Source organism: Dunckerocampus dactyliophorus, chromosome 21, assembly GCF_027744805.1.
Source record: "Dunckerocampus dactyliophorus isolate RoL2022-P2 chromosome 21, RoL_Ddac_1.1, whole genome shotgun sequence".
Lineage (NCBI taxonomy): Eukaryota > Metazoa > Chordata > Actinopteri > Syngnathiformes > Syngnathidae > Dunckerocampus > Dunckerocampus dactyliophorus.
This window is the reverse complement of record NC_072839.1, coordinates 8,742,000-8,765,918: the sequence shown is the minus strand read 5'-3', so window position 1 is coordinate 8,765,918 and position 23,919 is coordinate 8,742,000. Positions and strand designations below refer to the sequence as shown.

The 23,919-nt window shown below is 41.0% G+C and overlaps 2 protein-coding genes across 3 annotated transcripts; both read right to left on the bottom strand.

Annotated features, from left to right (window-relative positions):
• Positions 1-1,389: 1,389 nt before the first annotated feature.
• Positions 1,390-4,848, bottom strand: en2a (engrailed homeobox 2a). Its single transcript, XM_054765361.1, has 2 exons — positions 4,066-4,848; positions 1,390-3,250 (listed from the first exon to the last, which is right to left on the bottom strand). The coding sequence occupies exons 1-2, from the start codon at positions 4,553-4,555 to the stop codon at positions 2,934-2,936; spliced, it is 807 nt and encodes a 268-aa protein (XP_054621336.1). The 5' UTR covers positions 4,556-4,848; the 3' UTR covers positions 1,390-2,933.
• A 7,683-nt stretch (positions 4,849-12,531) lies between these two features.
• insig1 (insulin induced gene 1) lies at positions 12,532-20,115 on the bottom strand. Of its 2 annotated transcripts, none has more exons than XM_054765363.1 (6): positions 20,022-20,115; positions 17,751-18,102; positions 16,700-16,824; positions 16,424-16,590; positions 16,235-16,334; positions 12,532-13,807 (listed from the first exon to the last, which is right to left on the bottom strand). In XM_054765363.1, the coding sequence occupies exons 2-6, from the start codon at positions 18,094-18,096 to the stop codon at positions 13,778-13,780; spliced, it is 768 nt and encodes a 255-aa protein (XP_054621338.1). In that variant the 5' UTR covers positions 18,097-18,102; positions 20,022-20,115; the 3' UTR covers positions 12,532-13,777. The 2 variants fall into 2 exon arrangements, with proteins under 2 accessions (XP_054621338.1, XP_054621337.1); XM_054765362.1 differs by lacking the exon at positions 20,022-20,115 and adding an exon at positions 18,213-18,390.
• Between the last annotated feature and the right edge of the window lie 3,804 nt (positions 20,116-23,919).

Genomic DNA, 23,919 nt, shown 5'->3' with positions numbered 1-23,919 from the left:
GCACAGAATACTCATTTCCTTTTGGATGTTCGCCGCCCTCGCCAACACCAGCCTCCATGAAAACCTTGGTCCATGACTGCGATCTGCTGCTGGTACAGTAAAGTTTTTGTTTACCAGACGGAGGCCGTTGAAAGAAGCCGAAAAAATAAAAAAAAGTTCTCGCCAAGGTTCGGTCACTGAGCCACGGCATTAACTTGTATTCTAACAAGATTAAAATATATTCGTCCTGGGGATTAGCATAGTTAGGTGTCCTTTCACCTCGCGACACTGGGCTTTGATCTGCGTTGCGAGGCAAGAGTCCTCCTGGCTTGGACCTCGCCATTGGAGTGCCAAGTGTGAAATTGGCCTGATGTCATCCCCATTCTTCACCTTTTACATCTTTCACCACTTTAATTATGTTTCCGCCACAACGCCCGGGCACCTCGGAGCAGATTCCACTGTGGCCGCAGGAAGCATGCGTGTAAAGCACACCGTAGGGGAGGAGGATGGCCAAGAGAGGTCATAGCCGGATGGGACTTTTTTTTTTTTTTTTTTGGTTTTGTTTTGTGTTTTTTTTCCATTTGAAAAAGCCTCTTTGCAATTATTGGCGCTACTCCTGGAAAAAAAACCCAGCAAGCTATTCCTGGACATCATGTATAAAAGTCTTTACCGAGGACCAACACGTCCTGAAGCAAAGTGAGGCAATGATGCTGGGGTTGAAGGTGCGTGTGCAGCCTCACTCATCTTTAGCCATTGTTTTACATTCTGTGTCCCGGGCTCAACTTTTGGAAGCTTCTCTTCTGCCTGCCAGTATTTCCATGCAGCACGAGAGCGGGTAAGTGCATGCACAAATGTGTGTGTGTGTGTGTGTGTGTGTGTGTGTGAGGCAAGAAGGGAAATAATAAAGGCGGGTGATAGTAAGATGTGTGAGCGTGAGAGAAGGGGAACACAGTTTGGGTGGAAAGGCTCTGTGTGGAGAATGGGTTACTGAGGGAAGGGGGTGGGGGGTAGAAACCAGCCACCTGCAGCCATGACAGGCTTTGACCTTGGTTTCTCTCCCCTCCTCTCTCTTTCGATGTCCCTTCCTTCCACTTCCATTTCTGGACAGAAGCATTTTTTTCCAGCAGGGTGCAAGGAAGACCGACTGTGGTGAAGACAGCGGTCCAAAACGCAAACAAAGACTAGTGGTTCAAGTATGAAAATGCAGATAGGCCATTGTTGGGGTGGGGGTACATGCCTGGGAATTGTTCAAGGCTTTCTCTTGCACAATGTTTAGCTCCTTGTGCAAATGTTTTAATCTGTGCCGCCATGAATTTGATGGTGAAGGAGTGGGTGTTTGCGTGGAATGAAGGATTATTGTGCCATTCTACATTTATAATGACACATCTGAATGTTTGACATCTGGAAACCTTTTGTTCTAAGCCCCCCATCCCTCTTAAATCTGTATTTGTAAGCAAGTCTTGATTGTAATGGCTGCCAAAACTTAGCATTGAGGTCAACATTTTGTCTTATAAACACCAACAAACCATTTTTTTTGTATAATCTTGAAGGTTTATTTATTCTTTTGCAATTTCCAGGAGGCAGTTAATTACACAATGAATACATGATCCAAATTATGTACATGTTCTTCTTTTTAGCAAAGGATACTTCCAAGAAAAAAATAAAAATAGCACTGTAATCTCCGACTGTGTGCTGTCATTTCATTGAAAGGTTGTTCATATATAGATAGATATATGCTGATGAGTAATTCATAATGTGGTACCAGCAGTGTTCATAAAGGCATACAACTAGAATAGTCTGCATTTTTGAAGTAATACTGCTTCTCTGATTCGGCACAGTTCTCTTTCACAAAAAGTGTGAACTTTTTAAGGCAAAGTGTGTTTCTGTTTGGTGGATTTTCCTCGGTTTAATTCACACACACTTTTTTTTTTTTTTTTTTTTTTTGCAGATGCACAACAAAAACACTAAAAGGCAAAACGGGGGAGGAGGGGGTCCACAATTTGGTATCTGCAACTTAGCTCACACTTTTCATCCATAGAAATGATAAAGACAGCTGGTTGCCCCAAGTTCAGCGCACAACAAATTGCAGCTTTCATGCAAAAGGCCTCAGACACGTTTTCATTCACAAAACAAAACAAAAGAAATGTTATTGCAGGATAAACAAGCGGTGTAAACAGCTCAGATATCTACTCTAAAGCAACACTGGTCATTGGATAGATTTTTTTTTTTTCTTCAATAGAATCTATATAAATACACATTTGAATACAGTCACAGACAGATGTCTTCTTTCATGATAAATGAATGTCATAAAACGTATTTACTAGAAGATTTACCAAGAATACAACCTGCAGAATGCTTCTTTTAATGCTACTCGTTTGTGTGACCGCCACCAGTCATTGAACACAGCATGATTGATATTGCCATTAGGAAAAAAAACTACCTACCGTAGCTGCACACACAAACATATACATTTATAGAAGCAACATGTTAGAAAATAATGCTATAAACCTCTCTTGTTATTTATACATGATTTCATTCAGCAAAATGTGTTTTGATTTCAATTCACAGTAGCCTCAATGCAGCAGGAAAGTAAACATTCTTTGGACTTGTTTCTTCTGATCGAAATGCCAGATGTAACAATGACAATCATTATTGGATGGCATTCATTCATTAATTAGTAGACCTCCTGCTGAGGGCGAGGGGGCAAGGGGTAACAAACAAACAATGACAACTTTATACAACATCTTTTATAGACGTGATATTGCAGAAATATCTCTTTTTTTTTTTTTTTTTTAGACGATTTATGCTGGTATACTTTTTCCACTGGCCCTTGATGACATTATTGCATTGTAAGAAGGAACATCCCTCTTTGTATTCCTCTGTGATAATCTGGATTGGCTAAACTTTCATGCTTGCTGTGTTCGGACAGAAAAGGTCCACAAGGGCGCTTGTGTTCAGTCGCTGTCGGATTTGTCGTCCTTGGTGACGGTGGCGTGGTTGTAGAGTCCCTGGGCCATCAGGTGCAAGGCCAGCGAGTTCTTGCTGCCGCTAGCCTTCTTGATCTTGGCCCGCTTGTTCTGGAACCAGATCTTGATCTGAGACTCGTTCAGGCCCAGCTCCTGGGCCAGGTTCTGGCGCCTCTGCTCGGTCAGATAGCGGTTGTTCTGGAACTCCGATTTGAGTCTCTGCAGCTGCTCCGCTGTGAAGGCCGTCCTTGGTCGCTTGTCCTCCTTGCTGGTGCTCTTCTTCTTTGGCTTGCGGGATCTCGGCCCTGCTTGGGACAACCACAGGACCGGGTTCACCGAGGCAGTCCGACACAGATTTAGCAAAATACACGCTTGTACGTGAAATGTCAATGAAGAAATGAAAACAAGCCCCTCCCTCCGTGTCTACACACACACACACACACACACACACACACACACACACACACACACACACACACAAATTAATTTATTAACGTCGTCGTGCTTTCTATTTAGCGCTCGTTTAAAAACGTTGCTTCACTCACGTGCTCTTATTTTCCCTAAAAACATTTCACATTAACACACACACACACATAAAGTGTGCTACGTACAACTCGTAGTAGTCGCCTCCTCCAGCTACATAATGCATGAGAACAAGTTGTACTACACTTTTTTTTTTTTATCCCCCTCTACATTTAAGCTACAGTTTGATGATGCATGCAAACTTTCTCGTTGCACGTGTTTTCGGAAGTAAGCTAAAAACAAACAAACAAGCAAACACATGCATACATGAACTTGTTTTTTTTTTTTTTTTAAATCAGCGCATCGATGCAGGAAATAATGCAAAAATAAATCTGTGCGAATTGTTGGTCAATGAGCACTGTTGTAGGCTTATTTAAATTTGAATGTTAATTTAATTGTGTATTTTTTTTAAACGTGCATATATTTATGTTTTTAATATTTGTAATCGGCGCGTGGCTGTGTTTAATAGTGCTGTTTCCGTAAGGAGTCGAGCAGATAGCGCCTGTGCACAGCTGATGTGTGGAAGTCGGTCACGGCAAAGCGGGTCAGTGTTACGGTGCTGTTTCAGGTTATGGTGCGTAAAAGATGAACCACCAACCTGACGAGGGCCGATCCGAGTACCGGGTGCAGTAGACCCAGGCCGGCCACAGCATGGGCTGCTGAGCCGGGGCTGGGTTGGAGCTGGATTGGGAACTGTCCGAGTCTGAGCTTAGGCACTGGTCTCCGCTCTCCCCGCGGCTTTTCAGCGGCTCCTCGGCGGCTATGGCTGGCTTCTTGGCCCCGCTGACCGTGTGCGGCGTGGAGGTGCCTTCCGTCGGCACCGTGCTTCCCACCGGCTCGGTCTGAGGCGCGGCGGGGCTGCCGAGGCTCTCCGGCGGCGACGCTAACGTACTCTCGCCTCGGTGGGCTGCCGGCTCCTTTTTGCGTCCGAAATCCGGCCTCAGGATGTTGTCGATGAAGAAGTTGGTGACCCGGTGAGGGTTCTGCAGGTTGGCCTGCACCTGCAAGAGCGGCAGGATGGCTCTGTTGGACTCCGCCGCCTCCTGCCGCTCCAGTTCGTCTCTGTTGCGCTGCTCATGATCTTCCATGGTGATGCACTTTTCCCGCTTCTCTCGTGAAGCCTTTTTATCGCGAAATGAAGTTCACACAAGGATGCACAAGACAAGTCAAAGACTAGATAGTGCAGCCTCGGACACCATGCACAGCCTGGCGGGAGCGTCCTCGGAGAAGAACATACTTTTTGGACATTTAAGTCCCTGGATGTTGCGCTTATAAGTGCGCCAAAGCCATTGGCGCAAATGTGTTGTGTCCGCACACAGCTATCAGCGACACCAACGTAAATAAAATACTCTCACCGTGGACTTTACTTCTTCTTTTCAATACGAGACACCCTTGAGTGACGTCTCCACACTGTCCACCCAGACACGTGCCTCTGGCCAATAGGAAGCCAGGAACCAGGCCATGTGACGGCCACTCTCAGCTCTGGGACACGCCCCCTTCACGCTGCCTGCTTGCCAATCAGCGGCGAGCTTCTCTCAATTATTGATTCACCGGCTAAAATACACTTTATTTACTCTCGAATGTCACTTGAACAGTAATGAGACATTTATCTGCCGTTTCAGTGCAGTTTATACGTCATATTCGTACCTGGTGGCACTAAACAAAAATAATAAGCAAATATAAGACACACGTCAACACTGACAGCAGCTTGTGTGTTTTAAGCTCTCACTTGCTTGGGATGTTCAAAAATGAAAAGTGTTTGTTTTTTTTGTGGTGTCGTAAGGGCTCATGCTTGCATTTTTGTTAAGAAAAAAACATTTCTGCACTTTAACATGTTTACATTGTGGCGTCAAAGAGAATAAACAATAATAATCATGTTATTCGTGCGGCCCCCTCCTCTCCCCAGCCCCTGAGGCTGTCCTGTGGTGACGCTGCCCGCGGAGGTCAAGCAGAACCGGGCTGGTCCATATGCCTTTAAAAGGAACCACTGATGCAAAGCAACTGTTTTGTGCGCGCGGTGCCGCCAAAGACAAAACTTTTGCTCTAACTTTGCTGACCGACTTTGTAGTCCTTCCCGCAGGTCTGCAAGGGGGGACCAGAATGCCCCCACCGGGGTAACGAGGACATTTTGGGCAAGGAGAGCAGCAATGGTGAGTGCGACTTTTGACTATTGTGCATTTTATACGGAACTTTTTGGACCCGTACTAGACGAGTTGTGTGGATAGCAGTTTTGAAGCAATATTTTAACGGCCGAAGAAGAAGAAGCGCGCACTATGACGGTCGCTGCTGTGCTTGTCGCTCCCACTCGGCCCACGAGAGACGAGGAAGGCGCACGGTTGACGAGCGAGACGCGCTAACCTCCACGTTAAAGCGCAACTAGTACTAGCAGCGCTCGAACGAGGCAGCATTATTCTGCATTAAAGCATGCACGAGTCGACATGACGTCATGTTTTCAACAAGTGCATCACTTTTGCTCTACCTGGCGTCACCTCACCCAACACGACTACATCCTAAAATGTATTTATTGTGTTTTACATCTCAACTTCGTGTCACTTTCATCATCACTAAAAGTAAAAATGCAGTGAAATGTGTTGTTGTTATTGTTCTGTCTGTGTTTGAAACCATTTCATCCTAACAAGGGGGTCGTTCCCACGAGGCAACACCTAAAATGTAATATCTTTAGGTGCCGTTTTAACCTTTTTTTTTTTTTTTAGCGAATGAAATCCATCATCACATTTTCAACCGTTTCCTCTCAACTTGGTGTCATTTCACACGTGACCTTTTGGTTTTCCTCGTTCTAAGAAACCATCATAGCATTTTCAAGCATTAAAACCCAATTTGGTGTCATGGGAAAAACCAACTAGCAGACTGAAATGTGTATTTGTCCAGGTCGGAACGTGCATTCCGGTATTTTTGCTATCATTAAAAAAAAAAAAAAATCAGACCTAAAAAAAAAACGCGTTTTTTAACAAGTCTTATTGTCCATCACTTCCACGAGGACCTTCAGGCTGTAAACTACAGTGTTTCAATATTTCTTATGGTTTCAGTCCTTTATTCCCACTGAAAGCATTTCACGTCAGCCTGCAGTCATCCCCCCCCACCCAAGAAAAGCCAACCCCAACATGTTATTTATTTATTACTTATTAATCCTTTTCTTTCTTTTTTTTACGTGTTTTTTTACAACACGTGTCATGGCAGCAGCAGCCCTATTATTGTATTAATAATAATAATTATTATTGTTATTATTTCCTTCTGTCTTGTAAATTAGGACGGCCCTACAGTGGCTCTAATGCATTATTATTATTATTATTATTGTTATATGATTATTTCCCTGTATGTTGTAAATAAAGACAGCCCCACAGTCAACCTAATGAAGCATTTTATGATTTTACGAATAAAAAAATATATAAATAAAGACGTCCAGTGAAGCGTTATTAGTGTAAGTCTGACCGCTCTGCTGATTTGCATCCATGATGATGATTATTATTAATATTTAGCTGGGACTCGCTTGACAGCGTTTCTAATTCATTGAGGAAATCTAAGAAATGAGGCAACATTATTATAGCTTGTATTTAAATTTGTAAAAACAGGAAAAGGAGCAGTAAAAGGTACAACAATATCGACGAAATCCTGTCAGTATCGGCTTAAAACACGAGGGCATCCCCTGTGTTGCGTTTACTTTCCTTTTTTTTTCTCCCAGTGCACATTCGTCCTTGAATATCCTTTTTTTAAATGTATATTCTTGCAGCCAGTTGCCATGCAGTGCACGCGCTACTATACTATAAGTGTGTTACGCATGCGCAGAGTGCACGTCAGCGTCGGAGGGAGTTTGCAGACGGGGAGCGGAGGTGACGCTCACATGGAGGATTTGTGAATGGACGTCCGTGATGTGTGCCAGCTCGCAGATCACAGGCCGGCGGACCCCTCCCGCCCTCCAAAGGGGGGCCAGGGGGTGTCTGTAAGATATCACCATGCGGGGGTCGCTTCCTGTGCAGCCTTTCACAAAGTATGATTTGTTTCTTTTTGTGTGTGTCTGAACCCGGAAGCACTTTGACATCCAGGGTCAAGCAGCAGACCCTCCTTTGAGTAGAAATGAACGTAAAAGACGTCATTTTTAACCTAAAAGGCACTCGCTCGTAAATGATTGTTCTATTAAATCCATTAAATATGATTGAATACAGTGACTGGAATATTTCCTTAGCATATTTGCGGCCGTGAATGCCACACGTACGTGTAGTAAATCTACTCTATAGTGTTGGAGTGAAGAAGAAAGCGGGGAAACTTGCTAACTTTGGATCCGTGTGATCGCTGTGGCGTAGAAAAGCCTGCTTTGTTCTTAAGGAGCTTTTCATTCTTACTGAGCACAAACAAGCAGCAATTAAGGCCGCCGCCGCTGCTTAACTGGATGAAGGCTAATTGAAGAGCGTCACTAATGTGAGAAAAGTCTACTAAATAGTCTTACTCAATCAAATCATTAACACACACTCTACTCATTCAATAGCTTGTTTTTTTTTGCTGTATAACCCTTTTTAATAATAATAATAATAATAATACGAACGAAAAATGTGAGCTGATCCGCACGCGTTCTTATAAATAAACCACATCACTTTGCATATTTCTAACAAATATGTATTTATCTTATTCACTTTCAGGAGCAAAACGAAAGAGGGTGGATTTATTTCATTGATTTATTGCACGTGTCTCTAGAATGAAGAATATATAGACTTAATATCAGGATATGTGCTGGTGGAATTGTCCACGTGCAGGTCTGCACTGTGGTCCCGGCAGGTCCCTGCATGCATGCTTGCAGGAGGCTTCTCGGGCTTCGGATTGTCCGCATGCCTCGTGCACCTGTCCCCCCCACCCCACCCCACCCCGGCCCTTTTAAGAGGAGGGAAGCACTTGTTGTTTGTATGCAGAGCAGGTGTATGCTTTTATAAGATCCTATTCTTATTGGGTGTGGTTTGCGTGACGTTCAACGATCGACTGATGATTGCGCTTGAAGGGCCGCACGCTGTGATGTTTGTGATATTTCCATGAATGCAACAACACGTGTACACCTGACAACTTCCTGCATTTCACATAAAAGCAGGGTTGTGGTGTTGCACCGACCACCTGCTGCTAGAACCATTTAAGTCTGCTTATTAGTGCACTGTTGCACGTGTGTAGTTCTACAATCATTTGTACTTGTTCATGAAGTGTTGTATTTCTGGTTATTCATCTACTTTTAAGAAATCTTTTTTACTTTTTAATGTGGTGTCGTATTTGTACTTACTGTGATTGTACTTTTATTTGTAGTTGTTCGTGTAGTGTTGTATTAAAACACTTGTACTTATAAATGCGCTGTTGTATTTGTACTTATTCATGTAGTTTTATTAAAGCATGTGTACTTATGAATGTGGTGTAGTTTATTAAAGTGTTTGTACTTAGTAGTACTGGAATTGTACTTTGTACTAAGTGTCTGATTTGTCGCTATTCATGTAGTTTGATTAAATCATTTCTACTTGTTAATGTTCTACTTTCATTCATGTAGTTTTGTTAAAGCATTTGGAGTTGTTTTATAACAATATTTAGTTATTAATGTAGTGTTTTATGACAATATTTGTAGTTATTCATGTAGTGTTTATTACAATATTTGTAGTTATTAATGTAGTGTTTATTACAATATTTGTAGTTAATGAAGTTTTTATTACAATATTTGTAGTTATTCATGTAATGTTTTATTACAGTATTTGTAGTTATTCATGTAGTGTTTATTACAATATTTGTAGTTATTAATGTAATGTTTTATGACAATATTTGTAGTTATTCATGTAGTGTTTTATGACAATATTTGTAGTTAATGAAGTTTTTATTACAATATTTGTAGTTATTCATGTAATGTTTTATTACAATATTGGTAGTTATTCATGTAGTGTTTATTACAATATTTGTAGTTAATGAAGTTTTTATTACAATATTTGTAGTTATTCATGTAATGTTTTATAACAATATTTAGTTATTAATGTAGTGTTTTATGACAATATTTGTAGTTATTCATGTAGTGTTTATTACAATATTTGTAGTCAATGAAGTTTTTATTACAATATTTGTAGTTATTAATGTAATGTTTTATTACAATATTTACAGTTATTAATGTAATGTTTTACTACAATATTTGTAGTTATTAATGTAGTGTTTTATAACAATATTTAGTTATTAATGTTGTGTTTTATTACAATATTTGTAGTTATTAATGAAATGTTTTATAACAATATTTAGTTATTAATGTAGTGTTTTATTACAATATTTGTAGTTATTCATGTAGTGTTGATTACAATATTTGTAGTTATTAATGTAGTGTTTTATAACAATATTTAGTTATTAATGTAGTGTTTTATGACAATATTTGTAGTTATTCATGTAGTGTTTATTACAATATTTGTAGTCAATGAAGTTTTTATTACAATATTTGCAGTTATTAATGTAATGTTTTATTACAATATTTGTAGTTATTCATGTAGTGTTGATTACAATATTTGTAGTTATTAATGTAGTGTTTTATAACAATATTTAGTTATTAATGTAGTGTTTTATGACAATATTTGTAGTTATTAATGTAATGTTTTATTACAATATTTGTAGTTATTAATGTAGTGTTTTATTACAATATTTGTAGTTATTAATGTAATGTTTTATTACAATATTTGCAGTTATTAATGTAATGTTTTATTACAGTATTTGTAGTTATTAATGTAATGTTTTATTACAATATTTGTAGTTATTAATGTAGTGTTTTATGACAATATTTGTAGTTATTAATGTAATGTTTTATTACAATATTTGCAGTTATTAATGTAATGTTTTATTACAGTATTTGTAGTTATTAATGTAATGTTTTATTACAATATTTGTAGTTATTCATGTAGTGTTTTATTACAATATTTGTAGTTATTAATGTAATGTTTTATTACAATATTTGTAGTTAATGAAGTTTTTTATTACAATATTTGCAGTTATTAATGTAATGTTTTATTACAATATCTGTAGTTAATAATGTCATTTTTTATCCAAGTATTTGCAGTTATTGTTGCGTTTTATTCAAGTATTTGTGGTTATTAAGTTAGTTGTTAATGTAGTGTTGTATTGAAGTGTATTAGTTGCTAATGTAGTTACGTTATGTAATGTAGTGTTGTATTGAAGTGTATTAGTTGCTAATGTAGTGTTATGTAGTTGTTAATATAGTGTTGTATTGAAGCGAGTGTAGTTATTATTGTTGTATTGACGTATATTAGTTTGTTAATGTAGTTATGTTATGTAATGTAGTGTTGTATTGAAGTATATTAGTTGTTAATGTAGTTATATTATGTAATGTAGTGTTGTATTGACGTATATTAGTTGTTAATGTAGTTATGTTATGTAATGTAGTGTTGTATTGAAGTATATTAGTTGTTAATGTAGTTACGTTATGTAATGTAGTGTTGTATTGAAGTATATTAGTTGTTAATGTAGTTATATTATGTAATGTAGTGTTGTATTGACGTATATTAGTTTGTTAATGTAGTTATGTTATGTAATGTAGTGTTGTATTGAAGTATATTAGTTGTTAATGTAGTTACGTTATGTAATGTAGTGTTGTATTGAAGTATATTAGTTGTTAATGTAGTTACGTTATGTAATGTAGTGTTGTATTGAAGTATATTAGTTGTTAATGTAGTTACGTTATGTAATGTAGTGTTGTATTGAAGTATATTAGTTGTTAATGTAGTTACGTTATGTAATGTAGTGTTGTATTGACGCTAGTGTAGTTAACGTCGTGTTCTACGTACGTGTACTTTTGTTTTGCAGTGGATGTGATTGCTAATGAAGTGTTATGCGTACAGTAGTTGTTCAAGCAGAGCTGTAAGCATGTGTAGTTGTTCAAGTAGTGTAGTATGCACGTGTAACGTACTTTGTTCAACTCGTGCAGTAAGTATGCGTGATGAAGTGTTAGTAGGTGAGCGCGCAGCAGCAATGTTTGTCATGTGAGGTCAGGTGTTGTCTTGGTGTGTGGCACGGCGTTCTTCCCTGCTAAAATAGAGCCTTACCCCCCACCCTGCAAAAGCAACACGTGCCCCCTTTCACCCTCATGCACCTGAGTTGGTTTGACCCCCCCAGCAGCGATACATGCTAACTATTTGGCACTGGCAGGCTGAAAAACTTTCAGAGATGCCTCAAATACCAAAAAGCCACAGGACACATTTAGACCCTCAGCCTGCTTTGGAAACATGACTCAGCAGTTTCCTCTCCACTTGTCTGCAAGTCTTTCAAATGTCCAAAGAGGAAAACATGTCAAATCCATCCAAAAGCATGAAAAATACAACCAAATACTTGTGACCAAACAGGTGTTTGTTTTGATTGCTGTTGCCTAGCAACCAGAGCAGCAGCTGCTCCAATGAGGCCCGCTAACACCACAAACTATAAAAATAAACACAAACGATTATGTTTTCCAAACGTTATGTTCAATTATTAGCACTCGTTATGATTTATTATGTCATTCTTCATCGGCCTTTGTTATTGATGGTACGCCATTCCGCTTCCCACCACTAGGAGGAGTCCACACACGGAGGACAAATGCTGCCATCTGCTGGCGACCAAAGGCGTCACCGCTCCACGAAAGGCTTTCTAATCATGTAAGCGCTAATAGAAATTGTCACACGTGTGAAGTGTTCAATTTGTCGTGCGGGAGGAACGTGAGGCGTGTGTGTGTTGTGTGTGTGTGTGTGGGGGGTTGATGCTTGTGTTGTGCGCACTAAAGATGCCGATGGCCTCTCTTCTGCAGACAAAGAAGAGGAAGTGTGTTGATGCATGGATCGAGCTTTCCAGACAGTGGGGGTATGGAGTCACAACTTCCCTCCCCCAGACATTGGCCCCGCTCCCAGAAATGTCCCCCCAGAGCAAAAGGTCAACCGTCAGCCCCCCTGCAAGGTATAAATAGCATCCAACAGGCCTGAAGGCTGCTATGAAGACACGGTGGACGAGGACAGGAGGGGAGGGAGAAGACATGCACGATGAGCACGTGATACAAGTACAGTACGGTAATAAAGACATTGTGATGCTTTTATTTGTCCAAAAAGGTAACACAGTAAAACGTTGACGGTGCTTCACCACCTCAAAAAGTAAAGCTTCCTCAGCCACAAGCTTAGAAAAATAAAAGACTTTTCCTTCCGTAATGCTACTAAATGTACTTTTGACACCGTATCAGTGTGACGTGATTGGGACAGAAATGATAATAAATAAAGAGGAAGATTGCACGTAACCTCCACCAAGCAAACGTTACCGAAGGTGACGAGCGTCATGAGCACCTTCTTCTATCAACAAAGATCTATCAATGAACAATCAATAATACACAGCAATCACAGATTGCAAATGTTTGACATGCCCCCCCTCCCCAGCCCACTCCCAGAAGTACAGGCGCCACTTCCACCACAGCAGGCGGGAATGATCTGGAACAGTCTTTGGATACTGGCTAATGTCTGGGCTCTCATCCCCGAATACTCTCATTTGCACCATAACAGCTTCTGACTTCCATACTGGCTAATTCCTGGGTTCACTCCTGTCCATCTGAGTTCCCTGAACACTGGCTAATTCCTGGGTTCACTCCTGTCCATCTGAGCTCCCTGAACACTGGCTAATTCCTGGGTTCCATACATCCCATTCTGACGTGTTATCCCCCGAGATGCGGGCTAATGTCTGGGCTGCACGTCCAATTACTAGCAGACACCCAGGTGTCTTCATCTGTAGTCAACTTTTGTCTTTTAGAAGACAACGCAAAAGGTTGCAGCAAAGACAGTAATTGACCGTGTGCGGTAGAGAAACATACTTGTGCTATTTCCTTTTCAACAGTATTTGTTTCTACACTTGAATGAGCCTTAATCATTCTGCGGCGCTACACGCTAACTCGCTAAGTGCTTCTAATTGGCACTGATATTTCCTGTCTGTCTTCATTCCTCCATCACGTTATGTACTGCCACTTTAAGACGCAGAGACAATACAGGCTTATTTGGGTGTGAATACAATTTAAATACTTCATTTGGTTTGAAGGGGGAACGTCGGAGAGCACCGAGTTCCCTCGATATCCCTTTTTGAGTTGACACTGCTGGAAGATGAGTCAATGAAAGTATGAGCAGCGTCCAAAAAGTCCAAAAGGCAAACGTCCTGTCCTTGAGCGTGACAGACGCTCTGTGGGGGCCAGAGGGGTTGGCATGGCACGTTTGCTTTAAGACGACAAAACAAAACAAAAAAAGTCTTTTTCTTTTGTGGTGGGTGTCATCTTGTCCGCTCGCTTGTCTTCAGTCGCTGTGCGGCTTTTCAGCACAACCCTGTGGAGGACATGAGGACATGAGACATGTGGAGGACATGTTTACCAGGCACACTGCGTGCTTTAACACTCAGCTGATGACTGAACCCGCAGACACACTGTGGACCAACCATTTAGGCGTCCTACGCTCCTGATCAAAATGTTTACACCAGTTGAAAAACTGCAAGAATTGACATGGTTGGATCGTAAGGAGGTTCTAAGTAGAACCTCACAATGCAAGGACAAGATTATGGGAGTGGGACAAACATTTTTTGAGTAAGCCATTTATTGCAAACAAGCATTAAAGTGAAAAAGGCTGGTCACACCACCGCCTTTAAAAATCTTGGCAAAAATGTGGATTCAATGTCATTTTGGATTCACACAGTCATAATCTCCTGATGGCAAAGGCAGGAAAGCTTTCTCTCTTCGGACGCGGTCCGACTGTTGAGCTGCATAAGCGAGGCCTCTTCGCAGGGCGCCATTGCTGCGGAGGTTGGACGCAGTAAGACGCTCATTTTAAACTTCTTTAAAGGGTTATGGAGCAAAAAAAAGTCGAGTGGTAGACCCAAAAAATGTCACCGAGCCTAAGCTGGAGGATCCAGGACCATCCTCAGCCCAGATGAAGGTTGTTCCTGGAGAAGAGTGCAGTCCAATAATCATAGCTTTTAAAACCAAAAACATCTTCAAAGGCCTCGTCTCCTTCAATGCTACTTTGACCGAGAGCACCAGACATGTGACATCGAAAGGTGGAAAGTTTTATTCTCTGATGAGAAATCAGGATTTAGGGGGCTTTTTGTCCTCAATGGAACAATGGAGCTTCAGGTTGGTGTTGTGCAGGGGCGTTAAACGGCAGATGGCTATGTGGAGATGTTGCAGGGGGCATCCCTCATGCCTGAAGGCCCTCGTCTGTGTGGTGATGACTGGCTGGACAACGCTGCGGTTCACAAAGCCCGCCTGACACGGGACTTCTTTGGGAGGAGTAAGCTCACTCTTTTGGACCATCCTGCATGTTCCCCTGATCTGAATCCAACTGACAACATTTGGGGATGGATGGCAAGGAATGTTTACAAAAATGCACATCAGTTTGGGACAGTAGATGCTCTCCGTGGGCCATCCACCACCCGGAGGAACGTTCCCACTAGCCTCCTGGAAACACGAGCATCAAGGATGCCCAAACCAATTTTTGAGGTGATTGACAAGAATGGCGGAGCTCCTCATTACCTACCCCTTTTTTGAACATTTTAGGAGTTTTTTTAAGCTGTGGTCGTAAACTTTTGATGAGCTGATGAACAGCCTGTTTCACTTTAATGCTTGTTCCCATTTGTTCTTTTTTCAATGTAAATCTCTACTTAGAACCTCCTTAAGATCCAACAGTGCAAAGCGTAAATTCTCGCAATTTTTCCACTGTTCTTAAACTGTTGATCAGGAGTGTTTGTGTGTTGTGTCCTTTTTCGGCACCTTGAAGATCTTTTGGAATCATTCAGATGCACTCAGTAGCAGTCGCAATGCTTTACAAAAATAGACTTGCACGGAATTGCAGATGGAATTGGCCAATAAAACTGGAATTTACTGTTAAAAGCGGAAAGTGACATAATGCAAATAGGAACGTATGTGTGGGGAAGTGTTTCCCCGGCGGACCGCTCAATCGTGGCAGAATCTCACTGCAAACTGTCAACCGCCCCCTTCCCCAAACACGTCAAAACGGCGGCAAAAAATCTCTACTCTCTTACGGAGCATGAATGGAAGCTAGCGGTTAGCTTAGTTTGGCAGAGCATGCTGGAGTGTTTACACCGTGTTGTGTTTCACCGCTTTAATGCCAGCGGGCGCTTTACAATTCCCGCTGACGACGTGCGGGTTAAATAGACAAGAGGCATGTTTATCCTTGCACCCAGCTCGTCTTAACCGCCGATAAACATTCTCAACGCACACAGCACACTTCTGGCTTTCAAAATAAGAGCACTGCTTGCCACATCTTGTTTAATTGCGTCAACAAAATAAGGGTGTCATAATAAGATCCAACCATTTTCTATGCCGCTCAGCCTCACTAGGGTTGTGGGTATGCTGGAGCCTATCCCAGCTGACTTCGGACCTCTGTGTTTTATTTTTACACCAAAAGGGGGTTTCACTCAAACGTGTCTGTGCGACGACTGAATGATGCGAGTGCGGACGTGCGCTCATGTTTCTCTCAGTGTATCGATTATCAGCCCAATTCCCCCCAATGCACACACACACACGTGCTGCACAAGTGCAGGTGTGCACCCCTCATGTAACTGTGGAGGGGCGATTACAGTTGGCTGTGCTGTGCGAGCGGAACACTCCAATAATCAGCTGTTATGATTATTTGATGGTAGCACAAACAACACAAAAATAGACAATGAAAAGGACATAACCATGATCTTAGGGCTCACAATTGTCACTCATTTGCATTTTTAGGATGTTTGAAACTTACCATGGCGAGTTGGCGCCCAATGTTTCCCACAGTGACGCCGCCCGAGAAGAATATACAGGGCAGCCAGGAGCGCACGTATAAGAAGTCTGGAGACGTGTACCTGACAATAACAAGGCTTTAGTCAATGGCCGACCTTTCCGACTTGAAAGTGAGCCAAAACTTTGGATGTTGTGTTTTGTGCGTACGTACTGGTAGACGCCATTGTAGACCAGGAGCTGAGTGATGACTGTGGCTAGGAAGGCTGTGGTCACACCCAACCCAAAGCCGCTGCGAGATCGGTCAAAGGTCCACCACAGGCCCAGCGACAAAGCAGCCAGGGTGAGTGACAGCTGCACGTTGTTGTCAAAGTCCAGTTTCTGTTTTTGCAGCCAGTTAAGTTCAAGGCAACATGGCAGCAAATATTTGGCAGCCCTGATGACTGAGTAACACTACATGATGGAGATCTACGTCTGCATGGAAGGATACGACACTGGCATGGTTGATGCCCACAAAGACAGCGATGCACCTCATGACGCTCGCCCACTCCCGCTTGAACTTGTGCGGCTCTCCCAAGTGGCTGTCCAGACACGGATACAGCAGACCAACCACAGCTGCAAGAGAATGGAACAATTTCTCAAAGACAGTACAAAATAATCAAATGTGCTGAGCGTGCACTTTCACAGCATGACACACAGGAAACTAATGAACAACCCGACAACAGTTGAACGTTGCAGTGCACGTCAGCACACTTCATACTTTCATCATGGTCAACTTTTAATCTTTTCCAACAGCTTACAGCGGTTTAAAATCAAATTTATAGCAATACATACTAGTATAAAGCTACACTGAGTAATTATTGTACTCTTCTGCTTGACATACTGGAAACAAATTGGTGGTTTTTGTTCTATTTTGGTGTCCAATAGTTGGCACTTCAAAGAACTACAACTTGTAAATGTTATTCATTTTATTTAAGTGTTATTTCCTACATCGTCTAGCTTTCAACACAACAGTGTGGCAATGCCTTTCAAGCCAACACTGCATAATAACGCAGTCATTAAAGATCATTTAAAAGACCGACGCCTTGTGTTATTTGATCCCCTCACACTTCCCGCTTCTTCCCATTATAAACCCCGCCCCTTCATCACCCGTTATGACTCGCACCAATGAGCGCTCGGCTCGCCTGGTGTCGTGCTTGCGACGGCCAATCAGAGGCCCAGGATATCAAAGAAGCAGCCCAAACTTTACCCTTAAATGACCGCCAAACAAATCCTTACATAATGGCCAACAAGTAAGTAGCCAAGCGATGAATCGTTAACGCATATGTTGGCCGTGACGATGTCCTCATCTAACCTCCTTTGCTGTTTTTCTTTATTTTATGGCTGCTTACAATCTCAAATGTCGTAAAAGTCAACTACCGTTGGCTCAAAGATGTTATCTATGTTGAAATAGCAATCCCTCCTAGCGTGCAATGATATTTTCTTTGTGCCAACTACACAACATAAAATAAGTAACATATATTTAAGACGGTAGGACTTACCTGCCCCTGTGCCGCAGCACGGAGGGATCCACCAGGCGGACGAAAACAAAGTTGTCATGACCTCCTCTGGGAACAACGTGACATTTCTTTGTATTTGCAGCAAGTTGAGCACCAGGGCGAGCAGCACACCCACGGTGAAGAGCACCAGGCCACGGCGGATCAGGTTGAACGTCCGGTCTCGCCGTAGGGAGCCATAGGCGCTGCTCAGCACCGACGCGATGACGGACATCATCTCCTCGCCTTTGGACGACAACCAGCTAGCTGCAGACGGCGACGACGACGAGTACTTGCTCTCCACACTCGGTGCACAGGGGCAGCTCCAGCAGTGCTCCTCCAGGCTGGACATTTGGCACTTTGGAGTTGATAAAAAAACATACAATGAAACACCAATGATAGCTTCACTACTCAACAAACACTAAACGTTAGCTTCACTGCTGAAACAACATAGGTGGTCCTTCCTACCTTGATCTATCACTGACGCCACTCGCCGCTTTATATTCTCTTAAAGCAAAGTTTTAATGTTTTCACATCATTGTCATCAAGCTAAGATTAGAGAAGAAAGAAGAGGAAAGGCACATTGATGCCTCCCTTGGTCGAATGAAGCTTCCACTACTGAGGCAACACAATCACAGCTGTGTCGGGTGAGACTCGGCAGCCAATCACAGGCCGGCGTCTGATATGGCGTCACTTCACCCCACCTCCCCACGCGCCACAACAAGTGAAAAAGAACGGAAGTTGAGGCACAAATGCCGGAAGTTGAAAATCATTTTTAGCATTGTCGTGTTTTTTAAAACAAGCAGTGGGTTTACTTCGCACAATTAACGTTTTGAACCTCACAGAATATGGAGCCCTCTTTTGTAATTTATTTATTTACTTCGTCCTACTCATTTATTTATTGTTTACCGTTTGTTTTCTTATGTATGAATAACTTCTTAATTGCTTTTATTCTATACAACTGCCTGTTCTGACATTATTATATAATTATATATATAATATATAATATATATATAATTTCATTACTTGAAATGGATGCCAGTTTGTGTGTATGTATGCTGTGTGTGTGTTCTGTGTTCTGAATAAAAAAAGAAAAAAGTGGGAAAAACTGCATCATATATGTTGATTATACATACTGTATATCCCTGTCCACTAATAGCTTCCTCCGACAAGGTATACTCTACTACTCTGCTATCAATTTCTTCTTAACACTTTAGCTAGCTGTGAATTTGGGTATTTTCTTTTGTCAATGTTGCCAGAAATCTACAATTTATTAAAAAATACAATTCAAATATATTAACTATTTTAGTAAATAGTGCAATAAGCTGAGACTTCAGGTACATGCAGGTTTAAATAGTACAGGACATCCCTGCTTTTCAAATCCGAGTGATTGATATGGCCATGAAAATGTGTATTTTTAACAGAAGACTGGCACCCACCCCTTGTTCTCCTCCGATTTTGGATCAACATTTGCAATAAAAGTCACTGTTGGAATTATTAGATTAGATTCGGCTCCAGAACCCTCTGTCTTCAATTGCCATTCCTCATTAGCAATGCAAGCTAACAAGCTAAATGCACAATCCAGGTTTAGGCCCTAAATATTCCTCACTTATTAAACTACTTTTATGAAAGTAAAGCTACTCAGCACTAATGATCATCGGTAGTACAGATAAATTGGAGTCACTGGCTAGTGGGACAAACACGATGACGTCTGTTGTGGGGCCACATTCCACCTCACTCTGAAAGGGTAATAAATAATCTGCGTTTCACTTTTGCATCTTTTGCAACAATGGTGCTTTCAAGGAGGACTGTTCAAAGTGCGAAAGCTCAACGCTTGGCAAAAAAACATTATAAGTGAAGCATAAACATGTAAAAACTATGCATGCTGTATATTTGACCTGTATTAACATGTATTTACAAATTATTACTGCCGTAGAGCGAATGAGATCTTTTCTGTGCGGAAAAACGGTTTGTTTTTGGAGAAAAAAACATTTTTTCGAGCCAAAAATCCGCAAATTACCTGGGCTGTGAATGCTACATGGCGTATGCGGAGGTGATCCTCTACCCCCACCATTCCAAAATAACCTGTCTGATTTGTTTATTGCAAGAACTATGCAAAAATGACTTAGCCGGCTATTTTTTTTTTTTCCATCCTGCCTCTAACTGAAGTTTCTTCAAAACATTTGCAAAGTAATGCATGAGATGGTGGTCAATACGCAACAATGTAAGCGTGTAAAACTGCTGCAACAGATGTTTCCAGACAAAAGGTGCACATACCAGTGTGATTCCCTCGCAGTGTGACTATTGTGTCCCACACAGAGAGACACACACCTTTAAACTCCAGCAGCCTGTTGTGAATGAGGTCAGTGGCACAAGTTTTTGCAAGCCTCGGTGTTGTTTGCTGAGTGGGTGTGGCCTGCGAGGGCATGTCAGGCTGTTCATCATGTGATCATGAGACTGCAACGAGGGTTCAACGCCCGGACCACGTCCTGTTTCAGTGCCCCGCAACAACAACAGTGTTTTGCAAGAAGCTATGAGCTTCTACGATGAGTCAGGGAGATAACAGGAGAAAAAACTGTTTCCCTAAAATGTAAATGTCCTTGAAAAAACATCCGTAGTTTCATGTTTTGCCAAGCCATGTTTGAATAAACAAAGTTTCATTCTTAGAATTCATGTGTTCATGTATTTTATTGCAATGCTTACTTCACTGTTCATTCACCATTCACGCCACGCTTACCATTATTTTTCTATTTTGTTGGTTTGCAGCAACTAGCATAAATTCCTACATAACACACACACACACACACACAGTCATCCCTGTTTATCACGTTTAATTGGTTCCAGATTCGACTGTGATAAGTGAATTTCAACAAATTAGGAGTTAATATGAATAAACTGAATATTTTCGTAGTTAGAAAACCTGTTTATGACTTTCTAAATATTTTTTTGTACCATTTTTAGAGCCCTCTAGACAGGAAATAACACCCCTATAGTCACCTTTACCCTCATTACCCAAAACAGTAGATATGATCAGCGAAAATAAGCCATTTGAGACATAAATACGACTCATGCTCTTGTGTGTTTCAACAAATGTCTTCCACAAGTATGAACAGGAAGCGATGTCGGGGATTCCAAGTTGAGTTTTAGCCGGAGTACGGCCACAACAGTAGCCTGTGTTATTATGATGATGATGGTGATGATTCCTGTGCCTTTTGTGAGATAAATAATTAGAAAATAATAAAGGCTGTTGTTGGCGATCCAGTCTGGTGTGTGTAATAGTGACACCTAGTGGCCAGTGTAGGCTATCATCATCAACGCCTTAAACTCTGTTTGTATTTTAGTTCATTTAGCGCAGGGGCGTCAAACTCGTTTTCACATTGCAGCTATGGTTATCCACTTTTTCTAATTCTTTTTTAGAAATTCGTTCATAATTAATTATTACATTTTTTTCATTAATAACTAGTAAAAAACAGTCATTTTAAATTGGATTTGACAACTAAAAAATATAAGGTTTTCTGTCAATATTGACAACAAATACATTTACCAAGAAGAAATTGTTTTTGTTAGGAATATTCATTTAGTTTTTACTTTAATATATTATTTATTATTTATTCCAAATGTAACAGTAAGTGTTTATTATTTTTTATTATTGTTTATTATTGTAAAAATATGTTTTAAATATGACATTTTTTTTATTATATTGTACAAATATTTTTGATATATTAAAATGTTTACTTATTTAAATATATTTATATTAAGTAAAAAAGTATTAAATTACAGCATACATATAAAAATACAATAATATAAATATAACTTTACAATAGTAAAATAATGAAAAATAAAGCTTAATAAAGTCAAGACAAATGAATATTAATAACAAAATTACTATATATATATAAAATATTTTAAAATAATATTAAAATAAGTGTCCTTTTGACATGCATTATTTCAAGGCTTTCGTGGGCCACATAAAATGACATGGCGGGCCAAATCCGGCCCCCGGGCCTTGAGTTTGACACCTGTGATTTCGAGCATTTTCATGCTTGAAAATTCTTAATTTAGGCTAGGAATGTGAAACATTTGCTTTTTCATCATGAGCCTCACCTTCCTCCTGACCACAAGTCGTTGCCTTTGATTAATCCGGCATTCAGATTAATTCCCAATAAATTAAATAAAAATTGCAATGACTAACTGGTACTGCTGTGTGAAGCCTGGATTACGATCCTGGGGTGGCTGAGATGCTCCTGCACGCTACACCGGCTCGCTCCTGCTCATTAACCCTCCTGCATAGCTTGACATTCACCTCCAAGACCTTGGGCATAAAGGCTGTGATTGGTTAGCTTTTTTTTTACATCATTTCCTGTGTTTATGACTCGTTCAGAGGGCGTACAGCCCACCTTTGTGTCCGCATTCTCCCGGATTCTTTCGGATCAACATCTGCAATAAAAGTGCGTCACGATTGCTCGGTAGCTGACTTTTCCGGAAAACACCACCCAAAACACGAAGAAACACTGTGGTGTTTCTCCATGTCAGCTGCCACAAGTTAAAATGATGTGAAAAGGAGAAAAGTTGACAGAAAATGGTGTGTTTTATCCGAGATGCGAAACAGAGTGCTAGTTTATTGACTTTAATGAAAGGTCCATGCGTTCGGAGACATCCAATTCACCAATGAATGACTTCAGCTTGTTCCAAAGATATGAAAAATAAGTTTACATGACAAAATGAGTTTCCTGTGTCCTCCATCCATCCATTTTCTAATCATAATAACAATGGATTAGATTTAATAGCGCTTTTCAAGGCACCCAAAGCGCTCCACAAAGAAGTGAACCCATTATTCATTCCATCCTCAGTCGCACACTGGTGGTGGTAATCTATATCTGGAGACACAGCTGCCCTAGGGTAGTCTGATGGAAACCCGGCTGCCAATTTGCGCCTACGGCCTCTCCGATCACCACCGAACATTCGTTCACATTCATACACCAGTAAATGCTAATCAGTCCTTATGACTTGTAAGGACTCAAAAATGTCAAGCAAATGACTTCGGACTTGACAAGACCTGTCTTGTTTTGACCTGAGACCTGACTTGGATCTGCACGTCTTTACTTGAGACTTGAGATTAAAGACTTGAGACTTGGGACTTGCAAAACACTGACTCGCTCCCACTTCTGACAGATAGCCACAAAAGTGGCGATCAGCGGCGGATGCAGTTTGCTACCCGGGCCTTCGGCGGGCCAGCCAGAGTCATTTTCGCCAGACTCCGTGACAGCCAGCCTTAAAAAACACTGCAGTACTGATAATAATGACGTGATACGGCAGGGTTAGGAATCATGTGGAGTAACAACCTCGCTAGCGATACTGCACGGAAGTCTAAAGAGTGGGGAACTCCAGCACATTAAGTAAGGTAGCTGCGACTACAATATTTTACCCTCTTATCTTCGGATACAAGTCACCATTACGTCTGACTTCCATTACTGCTGGTAGCTTCGAGTCAGTGATGAATTTCCACCGTAATTTCCATTTACTGTACACTACAACATCATCTGAAGACGTTCACAGTCAATATTTATCTAATAACATGACAAAAATATAAAACCTCACCGCAGATTTCTCCTCAGTCAGCCAATTGTGGGCGTGATTTATCTTCATGAACAATTTTATCAGGACAGGGGGCCTGTGTCTTTGCTCTGATCAACCAATGGGAGAACTGGGAGCCTGCGCGCTGGCGTTGAGGCGAATCAGTAGTCTGAAAAAAAAAACAAAACCCAGCCCCATCGCTAAGCTAATAGAGTGTATATGACAGCGGCCTGTCAATCTTGCAAGGATGTCAGGGAACCTGATTCTGCAGGCCATGCATGGGCAGATTACATTGATATGGCAACACATAGAAGCTTAAATCTGATTGGACCTACACCACGGGTGTCCAAACTTTTTCCAGCGAGGTCCACAAACTGAAAAATGGAAAGATATTTGGATATTTTGTAAAGGTAGATATGCTAAGAAGCTACAGTATACGTAGCGCAAGAAAAAACTGCATTTCACCTTTGGAATGCAGGTGAAATGCTACTAAAAATGATGTTTTTTTCCATCATAATACCAGTTTATTCTTGGAAAATTGCGACTTTTGTTCTTCATTCGATTAAGACTTTTTTCCTTAATATTTTAACTTCATTCACGT